Here is a 17,185-nt window from a genome sequence, read left to right as displayed (position 1 = left end):
TATTACATAGATACTCATTAACAGATATATTTCTAATAAAGGACAAGACACAAGAAAATATATATTACAAGACAAAAGAGTTGCATAATACTTAAGCTTTCACAAAAGATACATGATGCAATACAGAAGTCAACTCCATGAAAATGAAACAGAGAAAAAGATTCTCTTTATTTGAAATAGATCAATTTCATAGTTAAGATTAAATTTTACAAAATTAAAGAAATACAAACTACCATGTTATTTAAAACGTTTAAATGATGTGGTAGTCTCTATATATTGTTAAATCCATAAAATAAAATTTAAAACACTTAAAATGGAAAGGATATTGTTCAATAAACTGAGATGTCCAGGACCAAATAGTAGGAGAACATACAAATGAGAAAATCAAACTAAGCATAATATGAAAAGACCACATTTGTCATACCATGTTAGTGATGATCATTTTCATGGTGAAGAAGCATCTCAACCACTTGGCTCATGGTGGGTCTTGCATCTTTGTCTTCCTTTACACACTGCAGAGCCATTTGAACCAAAATTTCCATCTTACCCATATCACATTTGGCTACCATTGTGGGGTCTATGATATCTTCAATCCAGTTTGCAACCTCTCCATTCTTTTTCTCCCTGACCCATGTAACCAGTCTTTCGTGTTCCATCTCCACAACTTCATCTATATTATGAACACTTCTAGTTGGACCTTTCTGGTCACCATCTCCAATACAACAATTCCATAATTGTAAACATCTACTTTGGAGGTAATAGGAAGATTAAAAACCCACTCTGGAGTCATATAACCTCGAGTTCCTCTTATCTTTGAGAATGTTGAATTAGGAAGAACACCTCTATTTTGCAGTTTAGACAAGCTAAAATCTGCCACCTTTGGATGATAATTAGAATCTAGAAGTATGTTTTGAGGTTTTACATCGCAATGTAAAACCCATTCCAAGCAATCCTTGTGCAAATAAGCTAGGCCTTTTGCAGTGCCTTGAGCAATTTCAAACCTTTTCTTCCAGTAAAGTGTGCCGGCCGAGAGGTTTTCAGCTAAAGAACCATGCTCTATGTACTCGTACACCAGAAGCTTATGCTTTCCGTCAGCACAATAACCCCACATCTCTATTAAGTTCTTGTGGTTAATCCTTCCAATGATGCTTACTTCGGCTAAAAATTCACCTTCTCCTTGGTTGGCTTCATTGAGACGCTTGATTGCTGCAACTCGCTTATCAGACAATACTCCTTTGTATACAACTCCCCACGCACCTCTTCCAATCTCTTCAGTAAAACCCTTTGTGGCCCTTTTTAGCTTAGCATAAGTAAATTTTTTGAATCCTGTGGCAGCAATAACATAGCCTTGCTTGTCTGCAACTAAACTTTTCTGGGTTCTGATCAAAAGACACCACACCACAAAGATACATATAACTTCAAGTCCTCCCACTCCATAGGCAAACCAGAGCATGAATTTCACTGTCCCATTTACACGACTTTTTACATACGTTCTAGCCAACTCTATCGTACTTCATTTGAGCAAACTAAACTGAAATGTTTTGCATGATTGACGTACGAATCGTATTTGCTTTTTGGCAGTTTCAAATAGATGTCTCCTTTGAAATATGAAGAACGATATCCATTCAACAATAATGTTTTAGGGTAACAATTCCAAGAGCTAGTATCCTCGAAAAAGGTGTATTGGAATGCTTTGCAATTGCATGCTTGCAAGCATAAATTAATACATTGATCAAACGTGTAATTGGGAAAGAGCCCAAAATCATACCCATAGAAGTCAGCGTGGGATAGCAGCAAAAAGCTAGGTTGCACGGACACGCCATTTTTGGCGTCGTGTCGGTGTCGGACATCAGAACGGGTACGACTCGCTGGATTCCGGTGTCCGGCGAGTGTCCTTTTTTTTTTTTTTTTTTTTGACACGCGCCGACGCGGCTCCGACGCATCCAACACGCCAGCAGTGAAGAAAAAAGAAGAAGAAGAAAATCATAGATTTTGAGTCTGAGAAGTCATTTTGAGAAACCCACCTCTCAAGTTCTCAACCCACCCTCCCTCTGACCTCTGTCCCTAAGACAATTAATAAAAACCATCAAACACGTATCCAAAAAAAAAAAAAAAAAAAAAACTACTGTAAAAAGAAACCATGGGTTAAATAAATAGTACTTTCTTACCCATATAACCTATTCGTTTTGGTTAGTTCAACCTCTCATTTACCTTTTATTTTAGGATAAATAGTACTTTTTTTATATCTTTTATGCTTGCAAAATTTCTAAAAAATTAAAGATCAACAAATATATCATCAATAAATTGTTTAAATTGCAAGTTTTTGTATTTTAAAATTATGTATAAAATATAATCTTATAGATTATATAGTAAATAATATCTGATTGTCGTAAAATTTGACATATGTATTAAGAGCGTAAAGAACATGCAATTTAATGGTTAGATTTTCAAAATATGTAGTAATGTTAATGATATTGAGTAAGACTGTAGTTTTAGGCTACAACAAATTTTGTAGCTAAATTTTGTTCTTTATTTTATCTAAGATAGAATTCCACATTAACCTAATATAAGTGTATGTGTGTAAAGTTCCTTCTGGAGACTTATTGAATGATCATTACCTTAATAGTGCACAATGGTGCCTTCTCATTACCTTTTTTTCTTTTTCTTTTTGAAAGATAATTACATGTTACTAACCCCGCAGCTCAAACCTTTTCCCCCCTGGACTTATTGAATGATCATTACCTAAGTACACATTTACATGCATAATTACAAATACTTGAAACCTTCAAAATGACAATTAGAAATTATTTTTGTATGACTGTTAAAACTTTAGGGCAATTCATAAAGGTTTAGACATATCATGGTTATTTTAGAGGTTACATGGGAGGTGGATTTAATAATTTTTTGATGATTTGTTGTTTTTTTGGGGGGAGAGGGGTGGATATTTTTGTCATTTTGGTGGATTTAGGGATTAAGTATTACAATCACACCAGGCATTTTAAAGGCATTATGATCTTTTAAGAGACTTTAAAATTATTTTAGTTATTTTGTAAGTTTGGATGTATTTAATTTGGTCATTTTTAGGTTTAGAATGTATTTTGGTCATTCTAGACAATTTAGGTTTATTTTTGTTATTTTGAGGTTTTCAAGATATTTTTATTATCATTTATTATAGATTATTTTTTGTTGTGTTTTGGTATTGTTAGAGGATTCAAGGATATTTCAATCATTTCAAAGGGTTTTTTTTTTTGGGGGGGAGGGGCAGGGGGTCATTTGGGAGGTTTGGAGTTTTAAATGTTTAAAGATATTTTAGTCATTTTGAAAGTGTAGAAGGTATTTTGGGTTATTTTAAATGTTTAAAGATATTTTAGTCATTTTGAAAGTGTAGAACACATTTTGATATTTTAGAGGCATTTATATTATTTTGGAGAGAGAAAAATAGAGAGTTCAGTTCTGTGTATAATTTACAGAGCAAAACAACTAAATTTTAAATATTTTGTAGATGAGATAACTATTGATTTGTAATAATATATTTTGCAAATACAAAGAGTTCTGTTTTGTGTATAATTTTATGGAGCAAAACAACTAAATTTTAAATATTTTGTAGATGAAATAACTCTTGATCTATAATAGCATATTTTGCAAATTTGAATGTTATAAAGAGACTATCAAGTGATTTGTTAAAAGAAATGAATAAAAATTATTAAGATAATATTAACAAAATTTATGCCATATAATTTGAACCTAACATTTAATATATCTTGCACTCACAGCACAAAAAAAAAAAAAAAAAAAATATATATATATATATATATATATATATCTATCTTGCACTCAATGTTATTGTATCCAAATTAAGTACCTACCGGGTAAAACTCTGCCCATGGGGACAAGTTGACATCAATAACTTGTCCAAAACAATACGCTGTAAATTATTATTGTTTACCATTCCACTTCAGAGCATTTGTAGCAGTGGAGCTAAATAGCTATAATGCTATTTTAGCTCCACCAAAATACCAAAAACGGCCATGCAGCAGTGGAGGCATAGGTAAAATTTTTAGCTGAACTGCTACAGTGTACATCTATCTATAGATGTGCACTGTAGCAGACATCTAATTTTTTTTTTTTTATTCATCCCCGGATTAAAATAATATTGTTTTGTTTATTTTTTTCATTTCCTTTTCCCTCTCTCTCTCTCTCTCTCTCTCTCTCTCTCTCTCTCCGGCTTCTCCTTTCTTCTTTCTTCCTCAATTTTTTTTTCTCTCTAGCTCGCCGGCCAGCTCCTTCATCGCTGATCTGTTCCGCTGACCCAGCTTGCCGACCCACCTCAAGTCCCATCGCCGATCTCCCCAAGCCCCATCGCCCAGCTCGCCTAGTCCGTCCCCAAGCCCCAAGCTGTCGCTGGGTTTCATCGTTGATTATTGATCCAAGCTCTGGGTTTCATTGTCGAAGCCGCCGCTGCTTTCCTCGTCGTGGGTTTCGTGGGTTTTTCGATCGATCAAGCTTTGGGTTTGTTTGTTTGTTTTTTTTTTCCCCTGCTATGGACTGGTGGTGGTGGTGGTGGTTGTGGCTGTGGCTGTGGCTGAGGAAAAAGATTCGAGATTTGGGTTTTTTTCTTTTTTTTTTTCCTTGCTGTGGACTGGTGGTGGTGGTGGTGGTGGTTGTGGTTGGTGCTGTGGGTTTTTTTTGGTATTGGTATATATTATTTTATTGTAGTGGTTATAATATTTTATTGTGATGTTTATATTATTTTATTGTGTTGAAAGTTAAAATAAATCCATTGCTGCAATATGTGTATAGGTAAAATAGATAAAGTAACTTTTATTGATGCTAAATAGCGAAAATTATAGATCCACCACTGTGGATGCTCTTAGGCTCGTTTGATCATGAAGATTCATATTTTGTCCATGAAGAGTTGTTGGTGGCGGAAAGATTTCAGTCACACTTTGTGGCTGGTCTCTAGGAGAAAAGGGAGAAAATCAAAAGGGTTATAAGGCATATTTTGTCAATCGCATTTTGTCCCCCTCACTTTTCTAATGTTAAATTAAACCCTTTAATTTTGAACTAAATTGCCGCTATTGTTGTAAGGCGTATCAACAGCTTTACATACGAGTATTAAATAAAATTTCACCTAGAAAACTCGCCCCATATGAATATTAAAAACTATTTGGTTGGTTTTGCATGCGATGTAGCTAGGTTAATTCGATGTTTATTTATTTTTCAATAGCTATTTGATTATGTACAATTGCGATGCTGAATATGGAGATTTTGGAGTTCAAACGCGAGATTGGGAAAAAGGTTAATTAAAGTTGGGCGATTAATGGGAAATAATTGTGAATTTGGGAGTTTCTTATATTGTACATGGCATCTATCGTAGTTGGTAGTGGTGCAATTGGATTTTGAATGTGGGTGAAAGTTGATGGTGTTTGATATGGACTTGGTTTAGGTCCAATGCATCCAGTGCACTGGACCTGGTCAAATGGTGACACGTGTCCAAAAATGGACACATGTCATCATCTCAGTATAGGTCCAATATTACTGGATACTAAACTTAAGCCTGACCTGTTTGATATATGGTTGTGATGGGTGATGAATTTTTGAGCATTGGTAATGATGGAATAATGGAGTTTTATACATGGTCAGTCCCCTCTCTCTTACTCACGCGTATGTCTCTTTTTTTTTTTCTTCATAATCTTAGACTCTTAGTTTCCCTCTTTTTTTTTTTTTTTTTTTTTTTTCTTCTCTCATCTCGCCCACACACCTATCTCTCTCTCTCTCTCTCTCTCTCTCTCTCTCTCTCTCTTTTCATCTCACTTTCCTTCTTTCTCTCACTCACTTCTATCTCCCTTTTTTTTTTTCCATCTCTCTCTCTCTCTCTCTTTCTCTCACTCACATCTATCTCCCTATTTTTTCTCATCTCAATTTCTCTTACTCACCCACGCCTCTCTCTCTCTCTCTTCCTCAGTTTCCCTCTTTCTCTCACTTACATCTATCTCCCTATTTTTTCTCATCTCAATTTCTCTCTCACCCACAACTATCTCTTTTTTTGTGTTTCCCTCTTTCTCATACCCACACTTATTTTAAAATTCAAATATATCTATTAATTACAAATTTACTCCTCTCTCATATCTATTGACTCCAAAATTTCTCTCTCAAATTTTAGTCTCTCTTTCATGGTCTCCTTGGATAGACTCTTTTCTCTATTTCCCTGTTTTCTTTGTAGCTTTGATAATTGGTTTAATGATTTTCTCCTTGATTTTCAAGTAATCTTTTGGCTTTCTTTAATTTTTAATTTGATTCTTTGTTTGTACAGTCTTCAAGTAGTAATGTTTTTTTTTTTTTTTGGAGAATTAGTGATGGTGCATATTGGTGTCATTGTGTTGTATATTTGGTTTTTTTTTTAACTTTGTATATATTTTCTTATTCTTTTTCCAAAATTTCATAAGTAGAGAAACAGAAAATGTAGTCATATATAGAGACGGGCTACTCTTAGGTAATAGAGGTTTCTCTACTATGAAGTTCTTATTTTTGAAATGAATGGATTAAACTTTACAATTTTATAAATTTATAAACAAACATTCACAACCATTATTTCTTTTTATCTTTTTAAATTATTAATGATAGGTAAAACAAATTCAATTCACTCATTTAAAAGATAAGATTTTACAAATTTCATATCATAGTTTTTAGTTTTTTGAATAATTCAATAATTGAAAAGAGGGAATTTAAACATTGAATATTTCCATTGAAAATACTAAAAAGTAAGAAATTTCATATTAGAGTTAAAGGAGGATAATTTGTACAAGTGCCAATAAATGGATACCTTATCTGGTTCTCCATATCTTCCAACTGAGACTTACAGCCAACAATTTCTTGTTGAATCTCCTGTATATTTATAAAGATTCTTCATAGTGATCACCTCAAAATAAAAATATTCTTCAAAGTTGTCACTCAATCAAATTTGTCTGGAGGTTGAACATTTATCTTCCAATTTTTTTTTTTTTTTGGGCCACACTCAATCAAATTTGTCCCGGTTGCAAATCTAAATGCCAAGAAACTTTGTTGTTGTTGTTATTGGCGTGAGAGAGAGATTGTGGAGAGGACAAAAACAGAGGGACAAGAGAGAGAGAACTGTTGGGGTTTTATTAAATTCAGGTTGTGAAAAGAGATTATGTATTTGAAAAATCAATGGTTTTCTTTTAAGATTTCAACGGACGACTCATCATCAAATCATGGAAATTCGTGAATTTTTTTTCTTGGGAGAAAAATGGAGGTGTGTGATTTCCTTACAAAAGATTCACACATGCAGTGAAAAGATAAGTATATTTTGATAATTTCTAAATTGAGAACCCTGCTAAAGGTAGAGAAAATTATAGAGAATACAAAGATCTAGAATTTTGCATATTTTTTATAAACTCTAGAATTTAGCATATGGTACTCAAGAACGTGACACATACATACTCATTATTAACTTAGTTCTAACAAATATCATTCAATTTGGCATTCTCAATGGGAGCTGGTTTAAAAGGGTTTCCCTTGCAGACTTCAAATTTTGTAGAGCACTCCTAATGCTAATGCGACCATCAGAAGATTCAACTGTGCAAGATAACCCTACCCCGAGGATTATGATCAGGCAACCATGTTGAACATCAGGGCTTATGGGTTGGTCATTATGATAAAGGCTGCTCATAAGTTGTAGCATCTCTGGGTCGAGTACTTGCATTATGTTGGCAGGAAAAGCTGATTGCACCCATCTGACTAGGTTTAGGTCTCCAATGAAGCTCTCATGTGTTGGTCTTTTCCCAGTAAAGAGCTCTAGCAGCATTATACCAAAGCTATATACATCTCCAGCGGTTGATGGTTTCTCCCCCATGCCGTACTCTACATCATAGTTAATTCAGTATGTTAATAAAAACTTTAAAAACACACCTAATTTTACATATAAGTGAGACATAAGATTTTTATTCTATCATGATTTCTTCATGTTGTTAGGACTTAAGATTAAAAAGAAAAGAAAGAAACAAAGGTTCTTAATTGACTACTTATATATATATATATATATTAAGCATTGTGCAATTGGTGAAGTATAAAGTATCTCTATAATTTTGTAGTAGTACTAACCTGGAGGTATGTATCCTATGGAACCCTTTAGAACATTTGTACGGCTAATAGAATGTTCAATGTCTGTTCTTTGCATCAGCAACCTTGCTAGCCCAAAGTCTCCAACCTTGGCAGTCATGTCTTCACTCAAAAGAATGTTGCTGGGCTTCAAATCACAATGCACCACTGGAACTTCACAGTCATGGTGCAAGTAATCCAATGCACAGGCAACATCAATGGCCACATTCAATCTCTCCACAACATTCAACACATCCCCATTTGCATTCTTCCTCTTACCATTGACCCAGTCCTCTAAGCTGCCATTACTCAGATATTCATAAACCAGAGCTAGAAATTCCATGTTCTTGAAGTCTATGCTAGAGCATGATGTGATCAGCTTAACAAGGTTCCGGTGCCTTACATTCCTCAGAGCCTCGCACTCTGCAAGAAAACTCTTCCAAGAGCTTGTCCTCTGAGTGTCAAGGACCTTAACTGCTACAGCAATTCCTTGCCTTAGATAGCCTTTATATACAAACCCAAAGCTCCCATTTCCAAGAAAGTTTTCTGGGTTGAAGTTTCCAGTTGCTTGACGTAGGTCATTGTATGAGACCATTTGATGTTGTCCTTTCACCAACTCAGAAGTTCTTGTAATCTTTGATTTACTTCTCTTCAAGTAGAACAGTGAGCCAAGTATGAAGCATAGGGCTAATGATACCAATACACTAGTAATAACAATAACTTTGGTTACCTTTCTTCCATTGCTTTGAGTTTTGACACAAGCCAAATACAAACAAAGCTTTGGGTTGCCTTCCAAATGGACTTTAGAGAGATTTCCAAAAACTCCGCCTTTGGGAACTACCCCTTCCAAATTATTGAAAGATAGGTTCAAGGACTGAAGTGCTTGAAGGTTTTGGAGTTCAACAGGAATGGAGCCAGAAAGTTGGTTGGAAGAGAGATCTAGAGTGTCAAGGCCTCTCACTTCTTCTAAAGTACTAGGAATTGGACCTGAAAGTACATTCCTACCCAACAATAATTTTTGCAAGCTCTTACTTTTTCTGATTGAGCTGGGAATATTACCAGAAAAAAGGTTGTTAGAAAGGTCAATGGTGACAACATTTACTAGAAGAGATACTTCTTCGGGTAAAGCTCCACTTAAAAAGTTATTTGACAGATTCAAAATAGTGCTCAAACTAGGGAGACTGAAAATTTCTCTAGTTATTTTTCCACTAAACTTGTTGTTGGATAAGTCCATGGATAGAAGTTTCTGGAAGTTCCCAAAACTTGTTGGTATATTACCCACCAAACTATTCCCTGATAAATCAATTTGGTTTAATTTTTGGAGATTGCCTAGGGAATTTGGAACACTACCAGATAATTGATTTCCTGCCAAAACCAACATTTGCAATTCCTCCAAATGGCCAATTTCAGGTGGGATTTCACCTGAAAGTGAATTGTAGCTCAAATTTAGCAAAGTAAGGCCACTAAGATGAACAATTGAGGTGGGTATGTTACCATAAATATGAGTTTCTCCCATGTACAGCTTTGAGAGAGCCTTAGAAAGATTGCCTATTGATCCAGGAATCACACCCTCCAAATGATTGCCACCAATTGCAAGGAATTTGAGACGAGTGCTATTTTTCAAAGAAGTAATGAAACTAAGACCATCCTCACTAACAATCTTATTAAAACAAATATCGTACATTTCAAGGAATGGAAGATTTCCTAGATCTGGTGGTATTGTTCCTTCCAAAAGGTTGTCTGCTACGTGGATAATTTTTATATTGGTTAGATTGTACAAAGACCATGGAATTTTTCCTGTGAACTTGTTAATGCAGAAGTTGAAAACTAAAAGGTTTGGGAGTTTAATTCCAACATCTCTAGGAATTTCACCCCATAGGTTGTTTGAAGCTAAGGCCAAAGAAACTAGGGAGGATATGTTGTATATTGATGGTGGAACTGTGCCAGAAAAATTGTTAATATTAAGATCAAGTTCCTTCAAATTTTGAAGGCGGCCTAAGTCACTTGGTATTGCACCACTAAGAGTGTTGGTGCCTAAGTTTAAATTGATGAGTGAAGAAAGGTTACCTATGGCTGATGGAATTGCACCATAAAGGTAGTTTCTTGCCAACTTTAACACTTCTAGATTTTTCAAGTAGCTAACCTCTTCAGGAATTCTTCCTGTGATATTCTTGTTTTCAGACAAGTCTAGGACTTGGAGCTCAGTCAATTGGCTTATATTTGAGGGCAGCACACCTTCTAGCCTGTTGGAGCTCAAGTTAAGAACTCTCACATGGAAAAGATTGACAATTTGATCAGGAAGCATACCTGTAAATTGGTTTTGTCCAAGTTGAAGGGAACGTAGGAAAGAGAGGTTACCAATATGAGGGCTGATGGACCCTTTAAGTCCAAAGCCTGAAAGATCAAGACCAACCACTCTCTGGCCAGACTTGTTGCACACAACTCCGGTCCAATTGCAAGGGGGTGAGTTTTTTTGGTCCCAAGAAGACAGAGGGTTGAAAGGCTCTATTATTCTAGACTTGAATGAGATCAAGGCTTCTTTATCTGTAACAATACTTAAGGTGGCAGACTGAGACTCTACTTCAAGAAATATGCATTTGCAAAATATAAGGACAAATAATAAGGTAGACTGAAGTATTAGATGGGATGGGGAAGCCATTATTCTTGGTTTTTGTTTTTGAGTTAGAGGGAACACAAGCGATGAGTATTTACTATTTATAACAATCCAATTGCATGCTGGGGCTGGTTAATTTTTTTCTGTGGCCTGTGGGGTTCTTTTAAGACTTTTTAGTGTCGTGCACTTGGTTCACTTATTGTTCTATGACTTGGTCAATGAAAGATACTTGTTAGAAAACTGAAAAATAAAAAGTCTAAGCTTGGTGGTTCACTTTGAAAGACTTTTATGTTGTAAGACAATGGTAGGTTTACTTGAACAGTACAGTGTAAATTGTACATTGCAGATAGACCCATCCTTCCAATGCGGTGTATATCCTTGGATTTATTGTTTGGCAAACACACTCGGTAGAAAAAATTACCTAAACATGACAATTGCAAGCATCCTGCAGCAAATTCACAAGAAATAGGCTAAATTTCTAGACGACGGTCAAAAAGTTCTAACTAAAGATCCTTCTAAAATCCATGATCAATTTGTTTGTACTCACTACACACCTTATATATCTACCATGTGGAAAGAAAAGAGGCCCATCTAATGCAAAAATCACAAGGCACTGGTGTTCGAGAATACCTATTAGGCCGACATTGTTGAACGATGTGATCTTCATAAATTAATGGTCTTATCAATCGTAGAAAACACATCTAGAATGGACCCTTAACTTAATTCTGTTTTTCTCAACCAAAAAAAGAAATAGAAAAAGAGAGAGAGAGAGGCAGATTTCAACCCAAAAATTGAAGATTTTTTAAGTGGCGCTTTCGAGTAACATGTTATGGTCGCAAAGTACCTATGAGATAGTGATGACTGATTAGTTTCATTAGCTATTTGTAGTGGCTAGGCCTATTTTTAATGGAATTGTTGGAAAATACAATTAACTTTTTATGTGATTTAAGACTAAATTATGATATTAATTGTCGGAAAAAGTTATAAAATTGGTTAATCAATTAAAGAATTGATTGTTAGAGAAATTTATAGGATTGAAAGCAATTAGCATTCAATTTAAATTCAAAATTATTATTGATTTTTATTTTAAATTAGTCGCAAACCCACACGATGTGTGGAAATAGATAATTAATTTATAGTTATGGTATAATATATAATTTGTTATTTAAATTTTGTAGAAAATAATTTGTTCTCTTGAAAAATTTCAATTTCTAAAATTGTTTTTCATTTAACTATCTCTAAAAATATATCATCATTTTATTATTTGAATTTGTTTGATTGATATTATTCATTTTTTAGGCGGTCCATATTTTGCTAAATTATGTTTTTGTGCATTATATTTTCCTAATTTTTTTTCTGCACAACTAAATTATTTAAGTTTCAAATATATTATTCAAAAATTTCCCTCTCTTAAAAGAGATCATCATATTTATAATTTTTCTTATTGTAGGAGTTGCTTCAAACTATTGATTGTGTTTCGTTTACTAAAGTAGAAATAAATAAAAAATAAAAAATTCACACAAAAATAAAACATGAAAGAAAGAGAGAGTAATAACCATTTTCATGTAGGAAAATATGTATAGAATGGGAGAGAAAATGACATATTTATAGTAATATAATAGGGATAAGAAGAGCCAAAATAAAAGGAAGTGGAAGGGATAGATGAAGAATGACATTAAAGTTGAGTGTAGTGGAGAGATAAAAAGGTAGTGGAGAGAAATGGTTGGAAATAGCTAGATAGATGATGTGGCTGTTGATGTGGCTTAATAAGAGCATAGCAACAATAAATACTACGCTTCAACTTTTAGATATATATATATATATATATATTATTAAGAAAAGTGAATGAGAAATCTAACATTATCCACCTTAAGCTCTTGTGCCATAGATGTAAGTTATAAGGCTGAATCATTAATTATGAAAACTCTGATATTTTCCTTTTTCTCATTTATATTATCACAACTTTTTAAAACAATGAGTTAGTTTATTTAAATAATAATAATAATCACTGCTCAAGTGACTCACAATTCATGTTACTCACCAAATCTTTCTTCTTCTTTATTATTATTTTATTGTTGTGTGGAGAAAGCATTAAATCATTTTTAATTTTGTGTTTCATTTTATTTTCCATTAATCACAACTTGTCATGTATTTAATTAATTTTTTTTTTTTTTTTTTTCTGTTTTAAGCTTTAGCTATTCTATAAGGAAAGTTAAGCAAATATATGGCAAGTTGTGATTGATGGAATATAAAGTGGAACACAAAAAGTACTACAGAAAATTTGTAATCGTGTGTAAACATATGGTGTAAAATAAACATCACACTAAACAATTACTACCGAACTACCACCCTCCAAGATAACACACATAAACACAAATAAAGAGAAAACTCACCATTTTCATCATCCTTCAAATCCCAAAACTCAAAAATACACAGGCATGTTAGGCAAAGATAATAGGCCAACCTCAATTATATATTCATGATGTGTAATACAAAACAATCTTTTTGGTTTTTCAAAATTTTAATGACCAAAAACAAAAAATACACATTATGTTAAATAAATAAAATGCAAAAGCAATGCATGACAGTGCTAAACTAAGCTATAGAGGGTACACAAACAACAAATATCAATTTCTTTTATTAACCCTTGAGTACATGTACAAACTAGTGTTAAAGACATATTTTATGTAATTGGCTAATCCTTTGACAAAACGCACTTTACTTTTATTTGGGTAGATTTAGGATGTGTTTAATACTTCAAGAAACATGTTGTTCAAGTCTAGTATTAAAGCCATGAAGATTGGACCAATAAACAAGTGAAGAAAAGTTGTTCACCAAAGCTGACCAAATAGCTCGACACTTGTGGACAAATAGCTTGACAGCTACTCGACAGATAGCTATCTATCGAGGTTTAACGAGGCTCGACAGCTACTATCTATCGAGGTATCTATCGAGGTTACGGGAATTCAGATTTTCAGATATGATTTTCGGCCCATGCTTATGTATTTGTGTAGGGTTTTTTTTCTCACAACCCTAAACATATATAAGGCTTATTTTAGAAGCTGTCACATAAGAGAATACAAGGAGAACATATGAAAAAGGTGACCGATGCCTTATTCTCTAAAAAAGAAGATACTGCGTCTTTGCGCATTAGGGTTTTGTAACCAAGTGCTTCTTGATCTTCATTGTTGATGAAGTGAAGAACTATGCAGTCAACATCTTCTTCAAGTTGGTGAGTTAGTCATGTACTGAGATCCGTGCATCAAAGGGTGGCGTTCATATATTGAGGAGTTCAGAGGTTCTGAAACGGTAGAAGGTTTCTGCTACAGACGAAGATAATATTTATAGGAGATGCAACGTGTGAATGAGAGAGAGAGAACCTAACAAGACTAAACAAGACTAAAACCTATTTTGATCATGATTTGCCAACAATACAAATTAGAGTTCTAATACATTAGTTCCTAATCCTTAGAACCTAACACTTTTCTGTGTAGCTTGTTCACTTATTTTTCTATGACTTGGCCAATGAAAGACTAAAAGTAAAAGTCAAAGTTTAGGGGGTACTTTTTGTACTTTGGTTGAAAGGCCTTTAAGTTGTAAATTGATGATATGAGCAAATTAATTCACTAGCATCCTTCTTACTCAATCAACATTTCACAGAGCTTTACATTTTACCTCGTTAATGTAGGATCCAAAGTTGTACATAACTGCTTGCTCTATAAATAAAAAAAGCTTTCCATTTGAGAGAGAACAGAAGCTTGTTACTTGTTAGCAAGATTTTGGAGAACAGTAATGTATTTGGAACCAAAAAAAAAAAATTAACTTATTGTTTGGCGAACCCAATTGGCAAAGAATATTACCTAAGCATGACAATTGCAAAGAGTAACCTCCAAACCCAAATGAAATCTAAAACACAATCTTATCCACTTTTCTAGTAGAGTTAAATTTAGAAAAAAATAATGGATGTCCTAAAGGTATTGATTTATGAAATATTTTAAGAAAATTTTTATGGAAAGAGAAAAAAAAATAACTGATTTTTTTACAATTTTTTTATATTTCTGTTATGAAAATGATATTAAAAATTTTAAAAAATTATTAATTAACAAATGTCTTAAGCTATTAGATGCCGGTCAATAAGTTCTAATTAACCAACAGATTTTGTTTCTTTTTTTGGTAAGATCCTGCTAAAATTACTGGTCAACTTGTTTACACTCCATATATGTATGTGGAAAGGAAAGATGCCATAATCCATATAAATATATGCTAAAAGTCCAAGGCACCAATATGTTGACGAAAATCTTTTAGACCGACATTGTTGAACTCGGTGATTTTTATATTTAATATTTTCTCAGTTGCATGGAAATCAATTGAAACACGTAAATGTAGAGTAGCCAATTGAGACCCGTTATGAGAAAATGACAGGTACTTAGCGGTCTTTAATTGCTACCAAAGTAGTCCTCTATAAATTGTTAAAAAACGCACCTACAATGGATCCTCTGAACTTAATTATGTCAAGCACTACCTGTTCCAACTTTCAACGAGTGGCGCTTTCATGCTATGGTCTCAATGTCTTTACAACAAGCTAGTGATGATGAGTTTCATTAGCCAGGCCTACTTTTAAAGCAATTGATAAAAAATATCATTTCCTTTGAGGACCAAATTAAGAACATTTATATCTGATTTTGTACATTTATCTACTATTATAATATCAAAAAGCTGCTTATTTTATATTACGTAACTACTTTTACAACACACTTAGTATTCTATACTTAATTTTATAGTTCATCATAATATCATATTATCATTTACTCTTGTACGCAGTCTCCATTATAAATATAGATTTTAATATAATGTATTATCAAGTAAAATAAATGAGAAAACGTAGCGCCTTAAATTCTTATCTAGCGGATGTAAGTCACAAGGTCCAATCGTCTAAATTCTTGGATTTTTTTTCTTTTCTGTCTTACATTATTACAAAATAGACTATGCAAACATTGTCACGTGTCATGCTTTCCGATTCTCAAGAATTAGTGGATGACTTCCAACTTTAAATCCCAAGTCTATTGGCTATGACTTTGCTTCTAGAACTCTGACATCTCAAAGCAATAGTGATGTTAGGATATTACATAAGTAAAAATAATGTTATAAGCTTTTTATAATAAAATTTGTATTAGCTTCCCTTCCTACAAAGGAATCGATTGGCACTCAAGTTAAATGGACTATTGGAAATGTTGTTCATATTTTATTTGGTTAAGTTTTTGATTCCCATAATTTCGTCTCCATCTTATAATAGTTTAAACAAAATTTGACTTCAAATCGGTCTAAAATTATCTTTTCAATAACCTATTACATGATGATTTATATAACTATTCATATGTATTATTTATACAAATTATATGATTTACTAGAAAAAAACATGCAGCTAAAATCATACATAAATGATAGATCTATTTAATCGCCATATCATAAATTGGAGCAAATATAACTCCAAATTGATTTGGAGCCAAAACCTTTTCCTAGTTTTAATATGTAAACAGGTTCCCACATAACTTGACTTATTTTCCCCGTGGAAGTAACAAGTCTATTTCAGTGAATTGACACCGTTGAATTCCATTTCATTTCTTACCTTGACCCGCCCGCCACTTGTTTTTTTCCTCACCATTCAACCTCATCCCAGCCAACAGGCTCTTTCATGATAACGACTCATCTTATGAATTGACACTATTGAATCTGTGAGAAGCAAAATGAAACCGTCCCATATTTATTACAACCAAAAAGTGAATATTTTTATCCTGTTTATTTACAGAATAACAGTACTGCTAAATGCCAAAAAAAGAAAAAGAAAAACTAAGGCTGCGTTTGAATCGGCTTCAAACCAATTTCAAAAATCAATTTCTGGAAAATGCATACGTTTGGCTGTCACGGAAAACATTATTTTCCGAAAAATGATTTCCTGTTGACCGAAATTTTCAGTTTGACCACGGAAATGAATTTCTGCCTTCATTTTCACTTCAAAGGATTTCCGGAAAAAGAGAGAGAGAGAGAGAGAGCGCGCGCGCGCGAGAGGAGAAGACCAGTCCGAGCTCCAGTCCGCGCCGATCTCCAGTCCGAGCTCCAGTCCACGCGTGCGAGAGGATAAGAGCAGTCCGACGACGGCGATCGACGCTTCGCGAGATCGCGCCGTCGATCGTGATCTCGCCTTCGCGAGATCGCGTCGGATCGAGATCGCGATCGACGGCGCGATCTCGCGAAGCGTCGTTCGCGAGATCGCGCCGGATCGAGATCGCGATCGACGGCGTGATCTCGCGAAGCGTCGACCGCGATCTCGCGAACGTGAGATCGCGCCGTTGTGAGATCGCGATCTCGCCTTCGTGCGATCTCGCCTTCGCGAGATCGCACCGGCGAGATCGCGATCTCGCGAACGCGATCGGGTTTTCTGGATTTGTGTTTTCT

The 17,185-nt window shown here is 34.2% G+C and overlaps 1 protein-coding gene and 1 pseudogene across 1 annotated transcript; both read right to left on the bottom strand.

The window, feature by feature from the left end:
- Positions 1–428: 428 nt before the first annotated feature.
- LOC126716186 (putative receptor protein kinase ZmPK1) lies at positions 429–1,453 on the bottom strand (annotated as a pseudogene).
- A 5,933-nt stretch (positions 1,454–7,386) lies between these two features.
- LOC126709621 (probable LRR receptor-like serine/threonine-protein kinase At3g47570) lies at positions 7,387–10,777 on the bottom strand. The gene is made up of 2 exons (XM_050409932.1): positions 8,122–10,777; positions 7,387–7,881 (listed from the first exon to the last, which is right to left on the bottom strand). Exons 1-2 carry the CDS (start codon positions 10,775–10,777, stop codon positions 7,493–7,495), a joined length of 3,045 nt encoding a protein of 1,014 aa, XP_050265889.1. The 3' UTR covers positions 7,387–7,492.
- Positions 10,778–17,185: the final 6,408 nt, after the last annotated feature.

Source organism: Quercus robur, chromosome 2 (genome assembly GCF_932294415.1).
Source record: "Quercus robur chromosome 2, dhQueRobu3.1, whole genome shotgun sequence".
NCBI classification, from domain to species: Eukaryota; Viridiplantae; Streptophyta; class Magnoliopsida; order Fagales; family Fagaceae; genus Quercus; species Quercus robur.
This window is presented reverse-complemented; position numbering and strand designations above follow the sequence as displayed.

Bases quoted from the DNA above. Each gene is read 5' to 3' on its own strand.
- LOC126709621 (XM_050409932.1), bottom strand. From the start codon at position 10,777: ATGGCTTCCCCATCCCATCTAATACTTCAGTCTACCTTATTATTTGTC. The intron at 7,882-8,121 runs GTTAGTACTACT...ACTATGATGTAG, and splicing joins CATAGGATACATACCTCCAG to AGTACGGCATGGGGGAGAAA.